The sequence below is a fragment of the Mus caroli genome, chromosome 2, assembly GCF_900094665.2.
Source record: "Mus caroli chromosome 2, CAROLI_EIJ_v1.1, whole genome shotgun sequence".
Taxonomy (NCBI): domain Eukaryota; kingdom Metazoa; phylum Chordata; class Mammalia; order Rodentia; family Muridae; genus Mus; species Mus caroli.
Genome location: NC_034571.1, coordinates 165,707,227 through 165,728,110, shown reverse-complemented (window position 1 = coordinate 165,728,110; position 20,884 = coordinate 165,707,227). Strand labels below are relative to the sequence as shown.

The 20,884-nt window shown below is 48.2% G+C and overlaps 1 protein-coding gene across 1 annotated transcript in view; it reads right to left on the bottom strand.

Annotated features, from left to right (window-relative positions):
* Window positions 1-20,884, bottom strand: part of Vapb (VAMP associated protein B and C) — a 39,171-nt gene that overhangs the window by 2,182 nt on the left and 16,105 nt on the right. Inside the window, exons 2-5 of the mRNA XM_021153711.2 lie at window positions 13,911-14,063; window positions 5,449-5,552; window positions 2,561-2,641; window positions 842-1,018 (exon numbers count right to left, since the gene is read on the bottom strand). Of these exons, the coding sequence (XP_021009370.1) occupies window positions 842-1,018; window positions 2,561-2,641; window positions 5,449-5,552; window positions 13,911-14,063 (515 nt within the window). The remainder of the gene's footprint in view (window positions 1-841; window positions 1,019-2,560; window positions 2,642-5,448; window positions 5,553-13,910; window positions 14,064-20,884) is intronic.

Below are 20,884 nucleotides of genomic sequence, written 5' to 3'. Positions count from 1 at the left end.
ACAACGCCTGGCACACAAGCAGATCTCACTAAACAAGAAGGCAATGTCTGGCAGGGTAAAGCACCCGGCACACACCCCACCCCACCCACATGCACATCAAGATGGCTCTGATATTACTTTAAAGACATTCTGCTCGTGGGCACGGCCAGCATCACCGCACAGTGACGAATGAGCTGCAGCATTTACTTTCCTGGGTTTACATGGAAGCTATCCCTACCTGTGGATCACTTTAAATGGTGCCGAACTCTGTTTCTGAGGAGAAAGAAACCTCAAGAGAAGCTTCTGCAAAGACACCGAGGGCAGCTCCAAGCTGCCATTTTCCTGCATATCCTTCAGAGCTAACGCAGGGGAGTCGGCTTAAGGGAGTGTGCTGTGTGCATCTGCTGCCACAGCAGGTAAAGAGGGGAAACCTATTACATGCTTGGGTGGCATCATCAAGATTAAGAACAAATAGGCCCCAGAATTTAAGCTACAACTCAAGTTCCTATACTCAACTGTTCAGGTATATCCACATCAGCTAAATCCACAGTCAGATGCACAGGTCTCCGGCCACAAGTCAGCCAGAGACACGCTCAGCAAATCGGCCTGAGGCCTGAGACCCAAGAGCTCATGCAAACTGTGTGGACAGTAACATGCAAGGGAGCCTCGGCCTCCCCAGTCATCCTGAGTTATCTACAGCCTAGTTAGGTGCCTTGGCTTTTGAGAACTGGAACAAAGCTCTGCAAATATGTCCCCTGAGGAGAAAAAAAGCAAGCAGATGCAAAGAAACAAAACAAACCCTCTAGGCTCCCCTCCCCCACTTCCCAGCTATGACCACTGGACCCTGGAGGGTGGGCGTTACCTTGAGCTGCCTGCTCTCCTCCCGAAGCCTCTGCACCTCCCCCTGTAGCCGCCTGCACTCTTCCATCACCTTCTTTACTTCTGTGTCATCGAGGGGCGATGTCAGGGACTTTGCAGCTGCCGGTGCTTCTGTCTTGGATGCACTTGTAGGTATAATTTTATTTATTTCTACATCATGCTGTTCAGACATAAATGAGAGCCCAAGTGTTACCAACTATGTCAGGAAGGATTTTATGCAAAGTCGTCCTCGACACACAAGACACAAGGCAGCATTTCATCCACACTGTACAATGTCACATTTATTGTTTAAATGGATCACTTTATCTAATATCTTGATAATCTAAAGCTACCAGGCCCTAGAAATTATGAATAAGGGCAAATAATGAAGTTGGGCTGAGGCTAATACTTCAAGGAGGAGAAAAGGGGCCATGCATATTGCACTATCAAATTCCTGCCATGCAAAAATTAGCATACTGCAATTGTGCAAGCTCAGGAATTATCAGCTGCAAAGTACCTTTGCAGGAGAGCTGAGCATCCCAGCAGTGGGGGCTGGGGATAGAAGGCCCAGAGAGTGCTACACAAAGGCCACCTATAGGCAGGGCAACAAGGCCGGGAGTCAGCATGGTTCTGCAGGGGCTGTGTTGGGGGTGTCACAAACTCTCTGCATAAAAGGAGGGAGGGTACCCTCTTGGAGGATGAGCTAGTCAGTGGAAGCAGGGCTAGGAAGCACTCAGGATGGTACCTGAGGTTCTAGGGCAGCAATCTGAAAATCAGGCATCCAGCTCCACTGTAAGGCAGAGCCCAGGCCAAGTCCACTTATCATGGGACTGGGGTCAGGATCCATATCTCCCTGCTTTTAAGTTAACTTTCCTGCAACAGGATGCTATTCTCTCTCCATTCAAAGAACTAAGATGCCAGTAGCTGATTACAGAGTAGAAGAAAACACGACACAGTTCTGACCCCAATCAACAGCATTCTTGGTGCTCATTACGATCACGTGAAGAAATACTGCAGAGCGTTTCCTCTTCCCAGCTCCTGCCATCACTGGTCCTCAGTGAGGGTCCAGATGAAGTTACCACAGGGAGAGGGGGCAGCCAGGGAAGCAAGGGAAAAGAAGGGCTCCCAAAGGGGCAGTGAGCATACAGCAATGTCTACGAAAAACTGGAGTTACCCCTAGTGTCTAGAGAGCAGGGTCTGGTTCATGCCTGACACTCCACAGTACACAGGATGCTGCTCCCAATCCAGCACAAAATGCCAGCAGCACTGGGGCCAAGAGTTTCTTGTCTCAAGGCAGACCTGCTGGGCTGAAGTGATGTGGGGATGGGGAAAGGGACACTGACAAGGAAGCTCTGAGAGCTGACCTGATGACAAAGGCAAAGACTTCCATTTTGGTCTCCCTACTTTACCATCCCAGCATTAATGACCTTGGGAGCCAACAGGCTGCACTTCTCAAGGGGAAACTGTTTCCGGTAGCCGCTTCCCCAAGGTTGACTTTATAAAGCCTATCTGTTGACTTGAGCTTATTTTTTCCTTCATACATTAGAGAGAGGAAAATAATTTGCCAACTTAAATCTTGGTTTCACAGGAGACAGCATGCAAATCAGTACCAGCTTGCAGCATTCGATCACCTTAAATCAGAGACATACTTACCGTTAACTAGAGACACACTTACTGGTTAACTAGAGACATACTTACTAGTTAGCTAGAGAGACATACTTACTGGTTTAGCATTTTCTGCTGGCAATTCAAACACACATCTAAGTTTTGAATCCATAAGGTCTTCCGGTTTTGCCTCCTTCCACTAAAACAATTTAAATTTAATAATCAGGGTATTATCAAGCTGCTGGAAGAATAATTCTCCTCCTATAACTGACAATTTCAGAAAAATACTCTTAATGAGAAAGCCCTGATGTATATCAAATAAAGAACTTAAGTCTGCTGAGATTTCAATATTTTTAACATGACAAGATTAAATGCACTAGCTCTCCTGAATATTTATCACACTTTGCAAACCCTGCAGTCTTGCTGCCTGGCTCCTTAGAGCCTGTCCAAGCTCACTCATTGCTGCTGCATGGGCAGTACAGGCCTGGGGAGCATAGCTAAACAGGGTCGCCCACCCTCTATAAAGGCAATTCCAGGTCTCCTTAAGACAATGAAATTTACACGACAGGGCAAACACTACCTAGCGAGCTGGAGGACGAGTATCTAGCCCACGTTGGCACATGCCAGTGGGGCACATCCCACTACAGTGGCTGCATCAGGGTGGCCCTGCCCAAGCTACCACAGCCATCAGTGATATTTTCTGGTATGTGCCCCTCACTGATGTCTCCATTCAGATGTGGAAGATGGGACTCCAGGAAGGGTTGGGAATGACAGACCAGTAGAGCAGCAAGGTGACAACTCAGAAAAGGAAGACACCCACCCTCACCCTCCCAACTGTGCATGGCAACTAGGGCCCTCAGTTTGTCTGGCACCAGAGCACTGCCACCCTAGGTGTGGCACAAGCAGTCAATGTGACAGCACATCCCACTCACAGGACCCCTGAGAGCAGAGAGCTACACAGGAAGACACTGCCATTCTGTACAAGGTCTGTGATTGTGTGCCACTTATGAGTCAGAGAGGATCATGAGAGGGCCAGCTCTGGGTGCTCATTGCTGGTCAGCAGGACACTTAAGTGGTCTCGGAGATCTGCCTACAATCTACAGGGCAAACAGGCTTAACACTGCCTGAGCCAACTCATCAAAACACACCAAGAGTGGGACAAGCCACCAGTAACACCACCTGAGTATGGGCCATTCTTACCCCCAGATTTGAATCTGAATTTAATGAGGAAATAATCAAAGCCCTCCAAGCCCACAGAACTGAGCCCTAAAGCAGTGAAACCCAAGGGGCTGTGGGTTTGTTAAAAACCACAGGCCACTCTGGAGTACTCAGAGAGCACTGGATGGGTGAGTGAGCCCTTTTGGCTACTGATAACTCTAGCTCACTGTACTGACTGCATATTGTACTATGTAGTAAACAGCGTCCTTGTTCTACAGGGCTCAGGGACAGTCAACAGCCATCCTCTGTAGGCAGCTAGCACAAGAAAGCCTACGACAGCTCAGGTAACAAATGTTCACACACAGGATATCGAGGCAGAAACATTCGGGCACTGCTCTTGGTTTCCTGCACGGTGTCAGCTTAAGAGTAACACGGGCTCTCTGAACAGCAGGGCCTGGTGTGGGAGAGTCAACAGTCACCTGCATCCAACTCAGTTTCACTCAGTGGGGTGTGTCCACAGTGCCCTCCAAGCTGCCCAAACACTTAAAATAGTTATTCAAGAACAACCCACCGAGAAATAAAAGTCCCTTTATCAGCCTGCAGCGCCCAGCCCTAATTACGTGGGTGACGTGTCAGACGTGGGCACACTCTCCTCAAAATCCTGTGGGCTGCATTTTTATGCCCAATTCACAGGTGGCCTAAACCTCAAGAAGTATCAACAAAGTCCGTTCAAAACAGGCCATAGCACGGGTAAAGGCAGGCCTCAGCTTCAGACGAGGACAGCCAAGCCCCCACCTTTCCAGCTACACCACAGAGGAAGCCAGGCCAAAGTCACGGCCTGTCAACGGTCCACCGTCTGTGCCTGTCATGTGTCCCTTCAGCACATAGACTAACACAACACAAATCTGGAAACGAAAGGTCAGAGAAATGCCCTGGGTCGGTCTTATGACAAGGTCTCGCTCCAACTCAAAACTTGTCTCAACCTTCTCTTTCTGCCCCAAGGTAGGCACCAATGCGAACAGAACAGCGGGCTCAAAGCAAAGCCTGAGCAGTGGGGGAGAAGGCCTCACATACAGCTCGGAGACAGAACAACCGCTGAGAGGCCATCTCTGGGCTGGCTAGATACTGAGGATCAGTGCCCCATGTGCTGTCCCCCAGGTCCTTGTCTCCTGGAGTCGGTGAGGAGCCACCTTTGGGAGAATTGCCATTCTAATGCCTCTTCTTCTGGACAAATCAATGCCATAAAACACTGCTTATTTATAAAAACAAAGGCATCTTAATTTTACCAACATTAGGGACACTGTTAAACATGTACTTACATGGGGGAGGAGGGATGGAAATGAAGGCAATTAAAGCACAAAGAAGCAGGGTCTGTTGTTCAGAGACAGACAGAGCCCATGCTTAGTGTGAACAAGACCCAAGCTCCATCCTCAGTAAAGCATCGGAAGAACGAAGCTGCCCACAGCTACTTCTACTCCGCAGAGAAAGCAACAGCAGGCAGTATCACTGGGGGGGAGGGGAGGGGCATTTAACGTTAGGCAAACCCTTCCGGGCATGAGGGCTGGAGACAGGCCAGAAGCATCCTGAGTGGAGACAAGCACGCCGCTGTGGTGCAGGAGAGGGAGGAGAAGGAAGGTCCACAAGCGCAGAGAATTGAAGCAAGTTCAGTTCACCGAGTCGGAAAAGAACAGCCATGTCAAATGTTAAAGCTATTCATCAAAGTTAGGAAAGCGGCACAGGGGCCTGAGTGTACACCTCCCTAACAGCACAGCGCCCCGTCCACAGCAGAAAGGCATGCACCCGCCATGGCCTAGTGGGCTGGAGAGAAGAAGAAGTGTTCGTACTTACTACTGCCTCCATATCAGAAGTGTCAGGTGGAGCAAACATAGACTGAACCATAAACTTGTGTTTACTTTTCTCATTGGGATCATAATCGAAAGGCTGTAACATCACTGAGAAAGAAAATATTTCATTAGGAGGGTCACAACGTGGTTATCGGAGTCGTTTGTCACGCTAATACTTACACTGTGGAGTAAAACAGCTCCCCAGCTCTCCCATCTGGACCCTGAGGAAGGCCGTGGCCAGCAGGGATATATAACCTCCCCAACCCCCATCTTTCAGGTCAGCAGCTAAGGTCAGAAAAACTGGGGCCTGTCCCAGCCTGACAGTAGGTGCCAACTGAACTGTAGGTGGGTCTGGAACTTGGGTGCCTGATTTCTGATACAAAGATTGTGTGCTCACACAGAGCCACCCTCACCTATCTCACAGCTCTCACCGAAGACATAAAATGGGAGAAACACCAAAGTCCTATTTTTCTCAAGAAAGCATTGTCAAATGATCTTTTTGAGAAAGAAAACAGAATAACTCAAATCGTTTCAGGATGGTTTTCACTTCTCTCCACCCCATTTCCCACGCAGCTCATCAAGGTAAGGCTTGAAATATGATTTTGCCAATAGAATTCTGGAGACGGCATAAAAGCTGGATTTGCCACAGCAGGAAAAGCAATTCCAACTCCTGCCCTACCCCCCACCCAGAACCCAGAGGAAGATCACCAAGGCACCCCGCTGTACTGAGGGAGTCTTGTATTCTGATTCACTTCCTCGGACCTGTTTCCCTGATGACTCAGCCAGGCCCAGTTAGAGGAGGGCTGCCATACTCTCTGCTGCACAGCTTTAATAAGCTTTGCCCTTAGTGGCCTTCCCTGAAACCTAAGTTCACAATCAGGGGGTGCCTCAGAGTCAGTGTGGGCCTTGCATCTCCAACCAGAACCTAGGCTCCTGCTCTTCAGACTGCCATTACCCCACTCCATCCTAAGAGGCAGGCGCTGCTGTGGGAGGAGGGCATTATTCTGCTCTCTATTTTTCTGATTAAAACAACAACAACAAAATAAAAAACAAAAAAAAAAAAAACCTGAAATAGCACCTAGTTTCCTTAGTCCACAAATGCGCGCGCGCGCACACACACACACACACACACACACACAGGCACGCACACAAACCCAAAGGTCTGCTTCACAGCTCCTGCTACTGTGTATCAAAGGATATCAGGCCTGCCCACTGCAGTCTGTCCCATGAGAAGTTTTTCCTTCCTAGATAGGAGGAGATAAAAGGCTAGGAGGGGTTCCTGCCTGGCTGATTCCAGGCTTACATTCATTCCCACACTATGGGTCCGATTTGCCTGTAGTTGGTAGCCCACACCTTTAATCCAGCACTCTGGAGGCAGAGGCAGGTGGATCTTAATTTGAGGCCAGCTTGGTCTACAAAGCACATGCAAAGCCTGGGTCAACCCTAGTATTTAAAAAAAAAAAGAAGAAGCAAAACAAAGAAAATGCTTCTTGTCTGCCTCAGAGCTGTCTAAAGATGCTATTAACTTCCTGTCTGGGAGACCAACCCACCACGACAGCAGTGCAGCATACTGAATGAAGCAGACATGAGAAGCAGCCTATTAAGACGTCAGATTTGCAGAAGCTGTCAACAACGCCAGCCTTCCAATTTCTTTGAGAATAGCTACTTTCATAAAAAGTATTACTACTAACATGTAATTGACGGATTGTAATTTTTAAAGAAATTAGTCATTTAAAAAATTTTAATATAATAAATATCACTACAGCTCACACAAACCTGCTACACTCTTTGGGGTCTTCAATTGTCCCTAACACAAAGTTTAGAGACTACACAGGAGCACGGCTGCCACATACACTGCCTTCCTGGCCCTCTCTAGAGGGAATCAACTGGACTAGTGCCTATGGGCAGCCTTTTTATAAGCAATCTAAAGAGAAAGGAGCTATCTGCAGCCATGCTTGAGCCACAGGGGCAGGTTTGAAGCCAGCACTGCATATGGTCCCTGTGCTACTCTGAGTAAGAGTATATCTCAAGACCTCAAAACTGCAGCTTTGCCTACAACCATCACTACCCCACTCCTGGGCCTACAGCATCCCTCACTACCCCCATTCCTAGACTACAGCACCCTACTGCTCAGCCCCATAGTGCACTTGAGCCCAGAGAAACCCTTGATGGCAGGGCACACAGGCAGGCCTAGTGGTGGCCAGTCACAATTCCTAAGTCAACATACATCAATGTTCAGGGCTCCAGTGAGGATGACCAGAGAACCTCAGCCCAGAATGGGAACCAGGGCCTCTGGAGGGCTCTTCTAAGAAGCTCTGGGTATAAGGTGGAGACTTGCCCCTCCCCCACTGCGGAAACCAGAAGAGAAGCAGCTGTCTGCCTCGCATTGGCTGTCCTTTTTGTAGATGACACTCTACAGACCCTTGGTACACCTAGGACCCACCCCCTGCCTCATGGAGCCCTTCACGTACACCTCCGAGTCCCTGCCTCAGCTGCCACCAGCACCTGTCAAACCCAGTCTCAGCAGAGGTTTTATGAGAACATGGAGGAATAAATGTTGGTCAGCGCTAGCTCGCTGCAAATTGTGGCACAAATTATGTACTTTTTCCATGACAGGCTATAAAAGAGCTTCCCATTAACTTAATTTATTTCATTTAAATACCAGAGACACTGATGATAAAAACCCTAAGTGAACCGTCCCTCCTTTCAGAGCGCATCTGCTGACAGAACATTAAAAGAGGCCTGTTACCAGGAGACAACCTGGGCTCAGTCACCCTCACCCACACGGGGATGAGGACACAGCCTGCTGCGTTAGACATGAAGGTAGGTTCCTTGCAAAGAACCTTCAGGGTCGTGAGGAAGTGGATCGATCACTCCAGACTTCCCTCAAAAGAGGAAAACCGGGCCACTTAAAACACACACTGGCTTAGAAAATGACGATCTGATTAAACGCAGCATACAGGCTGCTTCCGGGGAGCTAGGCAGCCACGGCCGTTTTCATGTACACCACAGTGGGTCAGGCAAGTAAGTAAGGAACGTCTATACAGCTCTACTGCGCAGTCTTTGAATCTCGCCTGAAGATGTCTCCACATTCGACAAAGCCACACCCATTTGACTCTCACTCACTCACGCTCTTAGTCCCAAGCAGCAGTTCTGCAGACCTGTCTCTTTCCCACCAAATTAGCTTTCTAGACCTAGGAAGACACCCTTACAGCCCCCTACAGCGCTCAGATGACAACTTCCTGTAACAGCAGCTACTGCCCAAGCAGAAGAGACCCAGTGGAGCTGCTCACGGCCTCTGGGCTTCCTCCGTCCTTTCACAGTCCGAGAGTCCATCTACCAACTCGATGCATTTGCAGCAGCGTCGTAGAAGACAAGTGTGAGCTTCTTACAGCTAGGGTGGTTAGTGTGGCCATGAATGCTGGACTCTAGCCTGAGACAACTGGGTAGGCCCCAAGCTCCTGCCATGAGTAAGTTCATTATTTCCTTCAGGGGCCACTGTGACTACTTCCCTGGGCCTCTACTATTCAAACCGAGCAGGTCTATAACTAAGCTCACCTGGTTATAAGAACACTGCTGCTCTACCTGTGTCCTCTATGGGCCTCTCTGGCTCACATGCTCAGCTCAGGTAACAAACACCTGGCCGTCTGCTCCGTCTGTTTGTGCAGAGCCCACGGTGAGGCCCTCAGCCTTTCTTCAGGATCAAGAGAGAGGATGCATGTAACAGGCTATACAGGTCAAACAGCAAGGCCCCTCACCCTCCCTATGCCATAGCTAACAGCAGAACACAGCCTCCTAGTATAACTGTGCACCCGGAGCCCCACCAAGCGTTAGCTGATCTCAGGGAGACTGAGACAAACCTCTGAGGACTGACCATCTACAACAGAGACCAGTGTGGCCTAAGGCGGGCAGGGGCAGTTCCTGTGCCTGGCAACTTCTCTCTCGCCTGCTTTCTGGGTGCTCATGGCCAGGAATCTCCCAGCTAACTTGTCCTCTCCCTTCCTTCTGCAATGAGCTGGCACTGAAGTTACAAAGAGTAGGTAGGATGGGACTTCAAGGGGAGCCAAAGACACCACCTACAAGGACAGACTGAGATAACTTTCAGCACCTTCTGCTGCCCCAAATTTTATAGACTGTACTCCTGGCTCACCTTGCAGAGCCAAAAGGGACCTTTCAGCTAAGTATCTCTTGAGCAGTCTTCTAGGTTGTGCCCGTGGGTCATATTCATGAGAGGATGGGAAGGTCTTCCCAAGAAGCCTGCGTCCTACAGCAAGATCTGAAAGGCTGTAAGCACAATTAAGCTACGTTTTTGTTGGTAAATATTTTAAGCCATAATCTAATCTGGTGAAAAGATTAGAGACTTATCTTAAACTGCAGCCTAGGCTGCTCTTCTCTGGGAGTGGGGAGGACGGCTCATGGAGGCCACCCAGTGAAAGGGCTGCGCTTATTCATCAGAGCCTCCAAAGCAAGGGTTGGATCCAAGGAAGGGCACTGCTGTTGAAGTCCCCACAGCAGCCCCTCTGTCCACACTGGAAGACAAATGCCAGGCTTCTTTGTCAACAGGTTAAGTACACTTCTACCCTGAGGCTCAACACCCGAATGCTGCAGCCCACAGCTGCTTGGTCCAATGCCAGTAAACAGCAACATCCCCCACGAGCCGGCACCATCATAAACGGATTAATTATCAATTGCAATACTACCCACTTACATTAATTGACCAACATCCCCATCCCACGAGCTGCTGATTCTCATTCTGTCCTCTGCACCTCACTGGAAGAACTTTATGTCTAAACATAATTAAATCGAGTCCTGAAGAGACTCTCAGAAAGCAACATGCCCCCTCTGCTCTGAATTCCAGTTTAAAACACAGACTCAGATCCTGGGAGACCTACGCTGGGCTTCAATCCCTCTTCAATCCGAGGGCACACTGAGTAAAGTGAGTCTGTATCTAGATACTGGTGTCTTTAATGATTCTGCCCCTGCTTCCTGTGGACACCCTGCATGTGTAATGCACTTGGCATAGGGACAGGCAATGTGCACAACTGAACTGCAAATAAAAGCTTACCACTTCGTGCGATTAGAATTCACAGAGGTTATACAAATACTAAATTTAATGTCATATTACAGGAAGCCTAAGTATTTTTGATGGGCTCATAATTCTATCTCTTCACCTGCTGTACATGCTGGCAAACACGGTTTTGAATATTAATGGAAAAGTCCCTCATTATTAAACTGCGTCATTAAAAACAAGATCCGCCACCACTAACAGCCTTCTACAAAGACATCTTCAGAAATTACATGCTTTAAAAAATATTTCCCTGCCATACAATTTGAAAGATACTTAGTTCTGTAAAGCTAGAACACTGCTGCCCCCCCCCCACCCCGCCAGACCCCAGGAGTGATGAAAGCAGAGTTTCTCCCCTCCCCATGTCCTCTGGGAAATCTCCTTCCTTCCTGCAGGCTCACCTCTGCATGCCTGTGCTGTCAAGGTGCAGATCCACAGGTGCAAGCCTAGTCCTGAAAGCCAGTGAGCATCAGCAGCCCAAGCCTTGGCACTCTGGGAGCAACTGCTAGCTGGGCTGTGTCTCAGAACAAGCAGACTGCTGAGCAGTACAGAGGATAAAGACAAAAAGGAAGGCCCAGAGCACTTCACTTGGAAATGTCCACACGTCACACTTTACCCTCTGTCCACCTGCAACTGGACTGCCTAGGTTACTGACAAAAACCCCATGCACATAGATTTGTTATGTCAGAGCCTGAGCTGTTGAAGTGTGACTTAAGGTCAGGTTCACTGGGAAGGCAAGCAGAGCACCTCGGGGTGTGGCTGGGGAATCACTATCCATGCCTGCCACAGCCAAGATGCCAAAGACAATGCCTTTAAAGGGCCAGCCCTATCCCTATCACTCCCATCCCCCTCCAACTCCTGCTCCTCACCCCGCCTCCCCCAGCCTCTTACATGGATGATTTATAGCCTTGTCTAATAGCTAGCACCTCCCAGGGGTCTTCAGAAATGCAGGGATACACTAACCCTGTCCCTTCCAGATATCCTGGGACACTCTAGGTACTAAAGAGAACCATGCTGATACAATTTTAAGTCTATTTCATGGCCACCATTTTGTAAATTACAAAGGAAAATTCACTCCTAAGCGCACGTGCTTTATAGGACTTCACGAAGGCCATGCATACGTAAAATGCATAGAATTCCTTTGCTTTTTTTAAGGCAATGCAAACGCTTTGTGCATGCACAGCGGCACCAGCAGAATGTGCACAGGTGACCAGGCTGGCAAGATGTCAGCCAATGGGATCAGGACAGGCCTAGCTTCACGCTTGCGTGTCCTAACCTCTCAGTCAGTCATAAGTGGGTGTGTGTGAGAACACTAAGGACAATGTTCTTTCTGCCTGTGTGCCTGCCTTCTCCAGGAACTCTGGCTCATCATATCCTCACCCCAACAGCTGTATTCCTCAAGGAACAGGCCTGGACAAGCACAGCACTTCCCAGCCCGAGATATACATGTGTAGAATGTGACATTTGTACACCCAGCACCTAAAACTGAACGGGCTGTGCCACTCTCCTGGTCCCCACGACCACCACCAGCAACTCTTCTCATGTGCACTCCTACCTCAGCAGGAAAAAGCTGCAAACATGTTTCTTATTCAGTCACTCCTCCTGTCTCCTCAACCCTATGATGCATTACATTTCAGACGCATTCTCAGGCTGCCCAGGCAGCAACACAGAAACACAGAAGAACATCTGCCCATATCCCAAATGGCTGGTGGTCACGTGACAGAGCCCATGTGCCGGGGAAGGAGCACATCCATGCTGGCTCTTTATTTTCTAATTTGCAGAGAGAAGACTCAACACAAAGGCTGCCTTCAACAAGGAGACACTCATCAGTCAGAGCACTCCTGGGACAGTGAAGGATTTGCTCCTGGTGAAAGATACACAGAGGCATACACACAGGCACTCAGACACACACACACACACAGACACACACACACATGCAGACATGCACACACAGGTAGACATGCACATACATTGGCACTACACAACTACCTGCTAAGATTACTTTATTCAGATAACCAGGCTGCCTGTTTCATATGAAAATTGGTGATTTTATCTGCTAATAAACTCAAAATTTCTGAAATGTGTTAATGAGAAAGAAATTGGCAGATGGTGGTTAAAAAAAGGAGAAGGCTTAGACAGTTCAACGCAAGGCCCTCAGGCACCACACAAAAGGGGGTAAAGGCTATTAGAATCCAGCTGCCCTAATCTTAGCAAAAACCTTGAGACACTCAGAGAATCAAGCCATCACATCCTGACCACTCCCCCTATATCTCAGCAGGCCAGACGTAGAGCACTAGCTCTGTCACACACCACCCCGGGATTCAAAATGGACACAAAACAGAAGGGACAATGTGTCCTGCACATGATGGCACTGTGTGGGGTCCAGCAGTGGGAACCCTTCTACAGGGCTGGCTACCAGCTAACTGCTCCTGACTGAAAGTCTGACTCCTAAGTCCAGACCCGGCCCTGCAGACTCAGAGGGGGAAACACAGGGGGAGCTGGGGCAGGTGCTCCATAATGAGAGGCACCAACAGAGGCGAGGACTCAGAGTCTGAGATAATGAAACACCTTGTATCTTTCCAAAGAGGTGAATCATTTTCTTTTAGGTGTCAAATGAATAGCCAAATGTATCACAATCAAAAGCTACCATGGAAAAACCCCCGACAGGCACTCACTTCAAAGGAGAAGTGCCCTCTCACGATGCTGAAGCTGAGGGCCACTGAGTCACTGGTGTCTAAAGGACATGCACTCCCCCACAGATCCTCTGAGCATCACGAGTTCTAATGAGCTGCAAGTTCACCAGTTTCTAAATACATTTAAACACTAACATATCACTCAGGCTTCCTTAGTTCTGAAACTCAATTTTCAATTTGGGCACTTATCAGCATCTTTTCAGAAGCCGGGCAGTCTCACAGAGAGAGGGGGCCTCAGAACACACAGAGCCCACAGCCTTGCCTGTGCATCTCTTCAGCCCCACCTCCTCAGCTTTCAGGGGGCAAAGTGTACCTCCAATTACTAGATGGCATGAGCAATGTCAGAAATCATTTAGCATTAGGAAAATAATGCTATTTAGCATTCTCCCACAAAGCAAATTTGTTATTCAGCCCCTTCTGATTTGTCAAGGTGCAGAATGAATTCCAAAATAACGGAGGCCCTACTCTACAGCCACCTCTACAGCCACCACGTTAATTCTGCAGCGGCTACGAAGGTGCTGAGACTTTGAAACATGAACTATGGAAAGTCGGAGGTGATAGGCACCAAGTATTGTATCCAGAGGTGGGATAGGAGAGGTGGAGGGACGCTTGTAACTTCCTGTACTAGCCCGAACTGCCTGCACTGACAAGGCCCTATGACTCTGGGGCTTTCAGAACCCACCCATGACCTCGCGGCTCAGGACTTACCAGACACATTGAGAGAGGCCCCGGCATCAATGACCCCACTGTTGGGCCGCACGCAGTACCTGCGAGGTGCTGTGGTCTTCACTTTAAAACACACATTTCGGTCTGTTGGGTTGCCAAGCTTTAGGTTGGTGGTGACGACATCAGTGAAGGGACCTACGTGGAGAGACAGACACTAGTTGGTGTCCTGTAAGGAAAGTAGGAGCTCAGGAAGATAGGAGACCCCTGTGAGAGCTGAAAGGACATATGGACATAGATACACACAGTCCGAATCTGACAACAGTCACTCATGCCCAACACTCACTCCCACAGAACCACAGTGGAGTCTAGCAGAAACTGTACAAAGGACCAGGCATGGGTCCCCTCTGACTACTAAGAGCAGAGTGTCAGGTGCCAGGTGGACTTTGGGAGGGTGGGATTCTGTAGACAGGAAAACACCTACACCTACCAGTGTGTCTGTAAGGACAGCCGGCTTCATTCAGAGCCCTGCTAGCAGCTCTAAGCACTGAGGCTCCCAAGAAGCCTGGAGCCGTGTTCCGTGGCCCTAGGCTGTTGTTCATTACTATTACTTATTCATTTCCTACTTTATTAGATTTTTTTTAATTAAAAAAGTAAAACATGCTTCTTAAACCAAAGCAAACAATGGAAGATTAAGTATCAGGAGAAGTTAATAAGCTCTCTCTCCTCTGTGCCCGAGGTAACTAACATTAACTATGGAGGTGCTTGTCCAACTACCTAGACTTAGTAGCAATGTACAGTGCACACAATTGTTTCTTGCTCACTAATCTACACGCGAGCAAGTGGGCATCTAACCACTAGGCTTCTTAGGGTCAACCGGGGGGAGGCCTCTCTTTCTTGTCATGTGCGCATGCATGTGTGTGCTGACGGCTCTGTGTGTTGCTATGGAGCTAACTCAGGGACCTGTGCTTATGTACCCAGTCACTGAGCCACATCCCCAGGCCTACATCCACTTCATGTTTACCTATTTCAACAGGAGTGGCACATCTTTGTTTCCTATAGGCAGGCCTTCCACTCCTGCCTTCACAGTTACAAGCAAGCAGGGAAGGGGGCTCTGTTTCCGTGGTTACACAGAATCTCTACCAGCTCACCTGTCACATCTCAGAAGACAACAGATACTCGACAGTGTGCTCCTGAGGGAAGGGTTATCCCTCGTCCATCTCAGTCCCCAGCCTTGTGTCTGGGCTCAGTAAAGGCCTCCAGACACATGCCCCAAGAAGAAAACTACTCAGGGTTACTTCCTGAAAAATGAGTGCCTCAGGCTGGCTTCCTCTGAGGTACTCAAAGTATGAAATACCCACTGAATAAAGGCTTAGCTTAAACACAAATGGTGGCTGGGCTGAGAGGACGGGGCTTGAGTCCAAAACCAAGCCTACAGCACCCAGTGCAGCTCCAAGAAAGCACTGAGCTGTCCACATGGGATAGATGTCCGTGACGGGGAACAATCTGACCATAAGACAATCCCCACATTTGCTAATGGACAATCTTATCCATAAGAAGGCCCAGACAAACTGCAACCTCACTGTGCCAAAACGAGCACTCCCAACACGGCTACTCAGCTTGGCTCTGTCACACAGTGGTCTCCAGTCACACTCATGCAACTTCAGAGTGCAAGCCTGGTGCCATGTCCATACAGGAACCCAGGGTAGGTGGCAACTCAGGGATAGAACCTGCTATTCCATCAGCCCCTCCTCTACTGCCTCGGGATGCACTTCGCTGCCTGCAGGGATGCATGCATGCACTGCAGTACATGTGACAAGATGGCTAGCATTTGACAATCATTTACCTAGAAGCTCTTCTCATATCAGGGACAGCACCATGGACATCTAAGCACCTGAAGAGGTCTCCTCCTGCTACCTATCTTTCAAGAAGCCCTGACCCTGGTCCTCTTGGAACCAGGCTGAAGACAGGAGAGAGAACCTCCTGAAGGATCTGGAATGCAGCTACATCCAGAACTGACTCCACTGAAAACCAACCCCTTCCCCCACTGGAAAAGCATGGGAGACAGCTAGCCTTGGCCCAAAGGGTTTGCAGCCACGGGGAAGGAGAGCTAGATGCTGGAGGCAACAGGTTCTCGGCCTCTAGAGAGAAATGAGACACTTGGTGTTAAGACAGTCCAAGGGTGTGTGGGATAGCAGCTCTCTGGAATTCTACCCTATCCCACCTGCACTGCATGTAGGCTGACTCATGGGAAGATCGGAAGGCTGATACCCCTTTACTTAAGGTGGGGATCACTTCAGTAAGCACAGGCTATAAAAAGGAGAGCTAAAAACAGCTCAGCTTTTCTAGGGCCAAAGACAGTGGTAAGCCCTACAAGCCTGTACGGGTACAACTCGCAGGCATGAATTTCATAAACCACCAAACCCTGCTCTGCAAATGTGGTCATTCAGGGAGTTCTAGGGGCAGGGGCGGGGGCAGGGGCGGGGGCGGTGGGGGAGTCACTCATGAAAGGCCCCAATAGGCCTATGGAAAAAAGGCAGGTCATAGTGTGTCATGCCTATTTTCCTGAATTTGGGAAGGTGAAGGCAGGAAGATCAGAAGTTGAATGTCATCTTTTGGTACATGACAAGTTCTAAGCCAATCTACAATACAAAAATAAGCCCTGTCTCCAAAAAACAAACAAATAGGAAAATATACAGAATGATCATTGAGCCTCAAGTGCGGACATACTATTAGTTCAGGTATATAACATACCCACCACAGCATACAGACATCCCACCATGGAGAAGACAGAACACTTACTATGCCCACCACAGTTTCCAGTGTCTCCCCTTCGGCTCCCCATTAAGCTGGGGTGGGGAGCCCAGTTATAGGCTTCACCAACATCTTCTGGGATTCTATAAACATAAGCTAGATTCCACTGACTGAGCACACTGTGGCAAGTTACCCAGGTCTGCCTATTATGTGGCAATATAAATGGTATTTCAATTTACATGAATCACATAAAAGATGGCCTAAATTATTAAAAGACAAGCAATATTGGTAGCAGTGAGCGGTATTTCTCCCCGAGCACCCCGCCTTGGGTCTGGCACTCATCTGTAGACCTCTGGAGGGAGCTGTGCTGGAAATATATGCAGTGCAGACATCACTAGGAGAACAGCAAAGTCTCATGGGTAAAAAATCAAGGCATTTTGCAAAAACAGGCCAATCCTCTTCGCCCCACTCTGGGCAATTTACTTCAAGAATTTTATTGAAAATAGATTCGATTTGAGTAATTACAGGAGATAAACCGTGTTAGTGCTTGCCTTTCCCCTGCACTAATGAATTAGAACACACAAAAACCTCAATAAAAATGATGGGAAGGCTTATGAGCATCATTCAGATTTTTCCTAGTCACTTTCATTTCATAAAACTGCCATTTCCATTAAAGCGTTATATAAAAAATGGGATTTTATTCCACAAACATGCATATTTATCACCAATGAACTTAAACATTGCTTATAAAATACAGTCAATTTTACAAATGAAATCTTCAAAAGTTAAGTTTTTTTTTCTTTTAAGAGATTGAAAAAAATGATTTGTGTCTCCAGAGTGGGAGCACATCACATCCTTTAATTACTTTCTTCCATGTCCTCTATCCCTTGGTCCAGATGTCTGTGTGAAATTAGAAACTCCACATCTCCCAGCGAGAATGAGCACAGAGCAGCAACCCCAACCTGGAGTAGATTCCTGACGCGTGTGAACATTCTCTTCTCCTATGGAACAGGCTGGATGGATTCTTCCTTCCCCTGTTACAGCTGTGTGCACCTGCAAGCATTTCCTAAGGACTATAGGGTGCTCAACCAGCACTGACTAACAGAATATGGACTCCCCACTTGTTCTTGGAGGGATTAGATCCAGGGAAGCTTGCCATAAAACCACCTGCAGCCTCCCCAGGCCCTACCGCTTGCCTCTCTGTCTTCTTTAAATTACTTAAGAAAGAACTGAATTCTACCTGATGAAGAAAGCAAAGATCACAGACACAAAGAAACACGTGTGTTTATAAAAGGAGACGGGGAGGACGGGTCTTGTGTTGCAGGTCACAGGACAAAAGCTCAGACTTAAAGCACTATCTTAAAGTTCAAGGGAGGAGGCTCCAGGTGCTGAAGTTCTCTCCAGAGACAATGAGGTTCAAGCCAGGAACCAGTACCCACATGTGTAATCCCAGAGGCTGAGGTAGAAGGAAGGACTGTGAGTTCAAGGTCAGCCTGAGCCACACAATGCACACCAGGAAATTCCAGGCTACAGAGTAAGATCCTGTCTCAAACAGAACAAAACAAAACAAGAAGACTAGATTTACCAATCAAGAAATATCCAGGTAATACCTGAGTGTTTCCCCAGCTTCCCACGGACTGAACACTTCTGGTGACTGTTGCCCAGAGAGCATCATTAACATGGAACTCTTCCTGCTGGGGAATCCAAACACCAACTTCACAAGACAGCGATGTGGGAGGTCACATTAAGCAACTACACAGGCCACAGTGAGAAGTCCAGGGGCTTGGGGCTCGGCCTGGGTCTTTCTCATCTGCAGATTTAAGTCTGTTTTAAGACTCTCTCTGCCTAATAAGTGGTAAGACTACATGATGGAAGAGGAAAAGATAGCATTTTTCATTTTTAACACTGCAATTCAATCCTATTAGAAATTAAAGACTGCCTTGTCTGGGCATGATGGCTACCTCTTCTTTCCCAGCTCTCAGGAGGTAGAGGCAAGAAGATCTCTGTGGGTGAGTTCAAGTCTAGCCTGGTCTACACAGCAAGTTCCAGCCACCCAAGGCTACATAGTGACACCCTGTTTCACAATGAATAAATCAATCAATGCTAAGTAAGACTCCCGGAAGGTAACACGGAAGGGAATCTAAATGACTTGGGTGACTTTTTAGGGAAACTAGCAAGGTGGAATGCAAGGAAGAATCAGTAATGAGCTGGACTTCATCAGAACTCAAAGCCTATGGGCTAGGCAGGGCTCTGAAGAAGGGGAGCCTAACACTCAAGAAGCCCTGGAACCCATCCCCAGCACAGAAAAAAAATCAAATAAATAAAAATAGAAACATCTGCCTGCTGAGGAATATTGCCGACAGGATGGAGGGACAAGAGCCACAGACCAGAAGGGCTGGTGTAAAAGATACACCCGATAACGGGTCATCTGCTGAACATATGGAGAACTCCTGGAACTCAACAGCAAGGAAACATGCCACCTGGTTTAAAAACAGACAAAAGAGCTTCAGGCATCGCACTAAACAGGCTGAAAACACAACAAAGTATCACCACTTCTTCTTTGTGTGGCTAAAGTCCAACACTGAGCACCAAATGTGGGGCACATACAAGGCCACCAGACTTACATTGGTGTTGTGGAACATGGTCTATGCAGTCACTTTGAAGGACAGTCAAGTATTTTTTCCTTTTCTTTTTGTGGTTCTATTCAAACTTAAACTGAGGGGCTCACATACGCTAGACCAGGCTCTAACTCTGCGCTGTACCCTCAGCCCAGCTGGGTGCATTCTTCCTGGCATTCTCTCTTCATTCCCACACTGTAAATGAAGGGTTAACAGCCTCACCAGAACAATGTCCACCACAGAGGCAAAACAAAGTCCTTCAGAAGGAGAATACAATAAATTACGGAACACCTAAATGTAGATAATAGTAGTAGTAATATTAATAATAAATACAATAAACTACGGAACATCTAAATGTAGATAATAGTAGTAGTAATAATAATAATAATAGAAGAAGAATCCACAGAAAGGCATGGGAGGAGGAGGAAGAAGAAGAAGAAGAAGAAGGAGGAGGAAGAGGAGGAGGAGGAGGAGAAGAAGAATCCACAGAAAGGCATGGGAGGAACTTAAACTCATATTTTAAGTGACAGTCACCATGCTACCATGCAGCGTTCTGGAAAGGGCACAACTACAGAGAGGGCAAACAGGTCCTGGGCTGACAGTGAGTACCTGCCGGCCATGGGCAGACCCCAGGGTAGACAATGAGCTTCAGTGGGCAGCTGCTCTGTTGGGGGCTCCTTTTTCTGCACAAGCTCCACAAGCCACCACCGTCTATAGAAAAGCTGTATTTGATAAGAGGAGCACGGGGCATGCTGCATCCACGTGCCCAGTGGATTCTGTTTCAAACGCACACAGGCGCAGGTGCACAGGGAAGAGTCGCTGACCCTCTGTTTGGTCTCTCTTCCTCTTCTAGAGCTCATGAAATCCTAGCTTATAAATATGCATCCTCCTTGTGTAATTCAACTCCTGGTGTGTTTTTGAGCCTTTGATATTCACACCGCATGTACTGCCACACAAGTTACACACCACCCTGACATGCAATAATCCGGGTCTCAGCCTTCCACACAGGAGCTTAAATTATTAGCTTGGCTGCAGCTCGAGACTGCACAAAAGGCTGCATCAGTTTCCTCTCCTACAAACCCTTCCCTCTCCATGACCCTACAAACAATAATCGGCCATATTCACTTCACCCTGCAGAGAGCCTTTGGGCAGAAGCAAAGACCTTTGATGGAGATTGCCGGGACAATAAACACAGTCCTTGAGGTCTGAATACAATAGCCTTTATACATAGGAAAATATATTAGAATTAGGAGACATGGGCCTTCTAAAGTCAAAACTGCTGTTTATGTTTATCCCGCCAGTCTGTTTTTACTGAATATCAAGCCCTGCTGCTTCCCCTACCTGACTGCAAGGCCTATATTTGTTCTACTACAATGGAAACAACAAATCACATGATTCTGCCTCTTGCTCACACTGGTGATTTGCATCTAGAAAAGTTCCAGGAGCATTACAGCAGCTTAGCAAGGCTGGAAGAGAAGGGCCAGGCAGAGGACCCCAAGGCTGGAAGAGGAGGGCCACAAGGACCCCAAGGCTGGAAGAGGAGGGCCAGGCAAGGACCCCAAGGCTGGAAGAGGAGGGCCAGGCAGAGGACCCCAAGGCTGGAAGAGGAGGGCCAGGCAGAGGACCCCAAGGCTGGAAGAGGAGGGC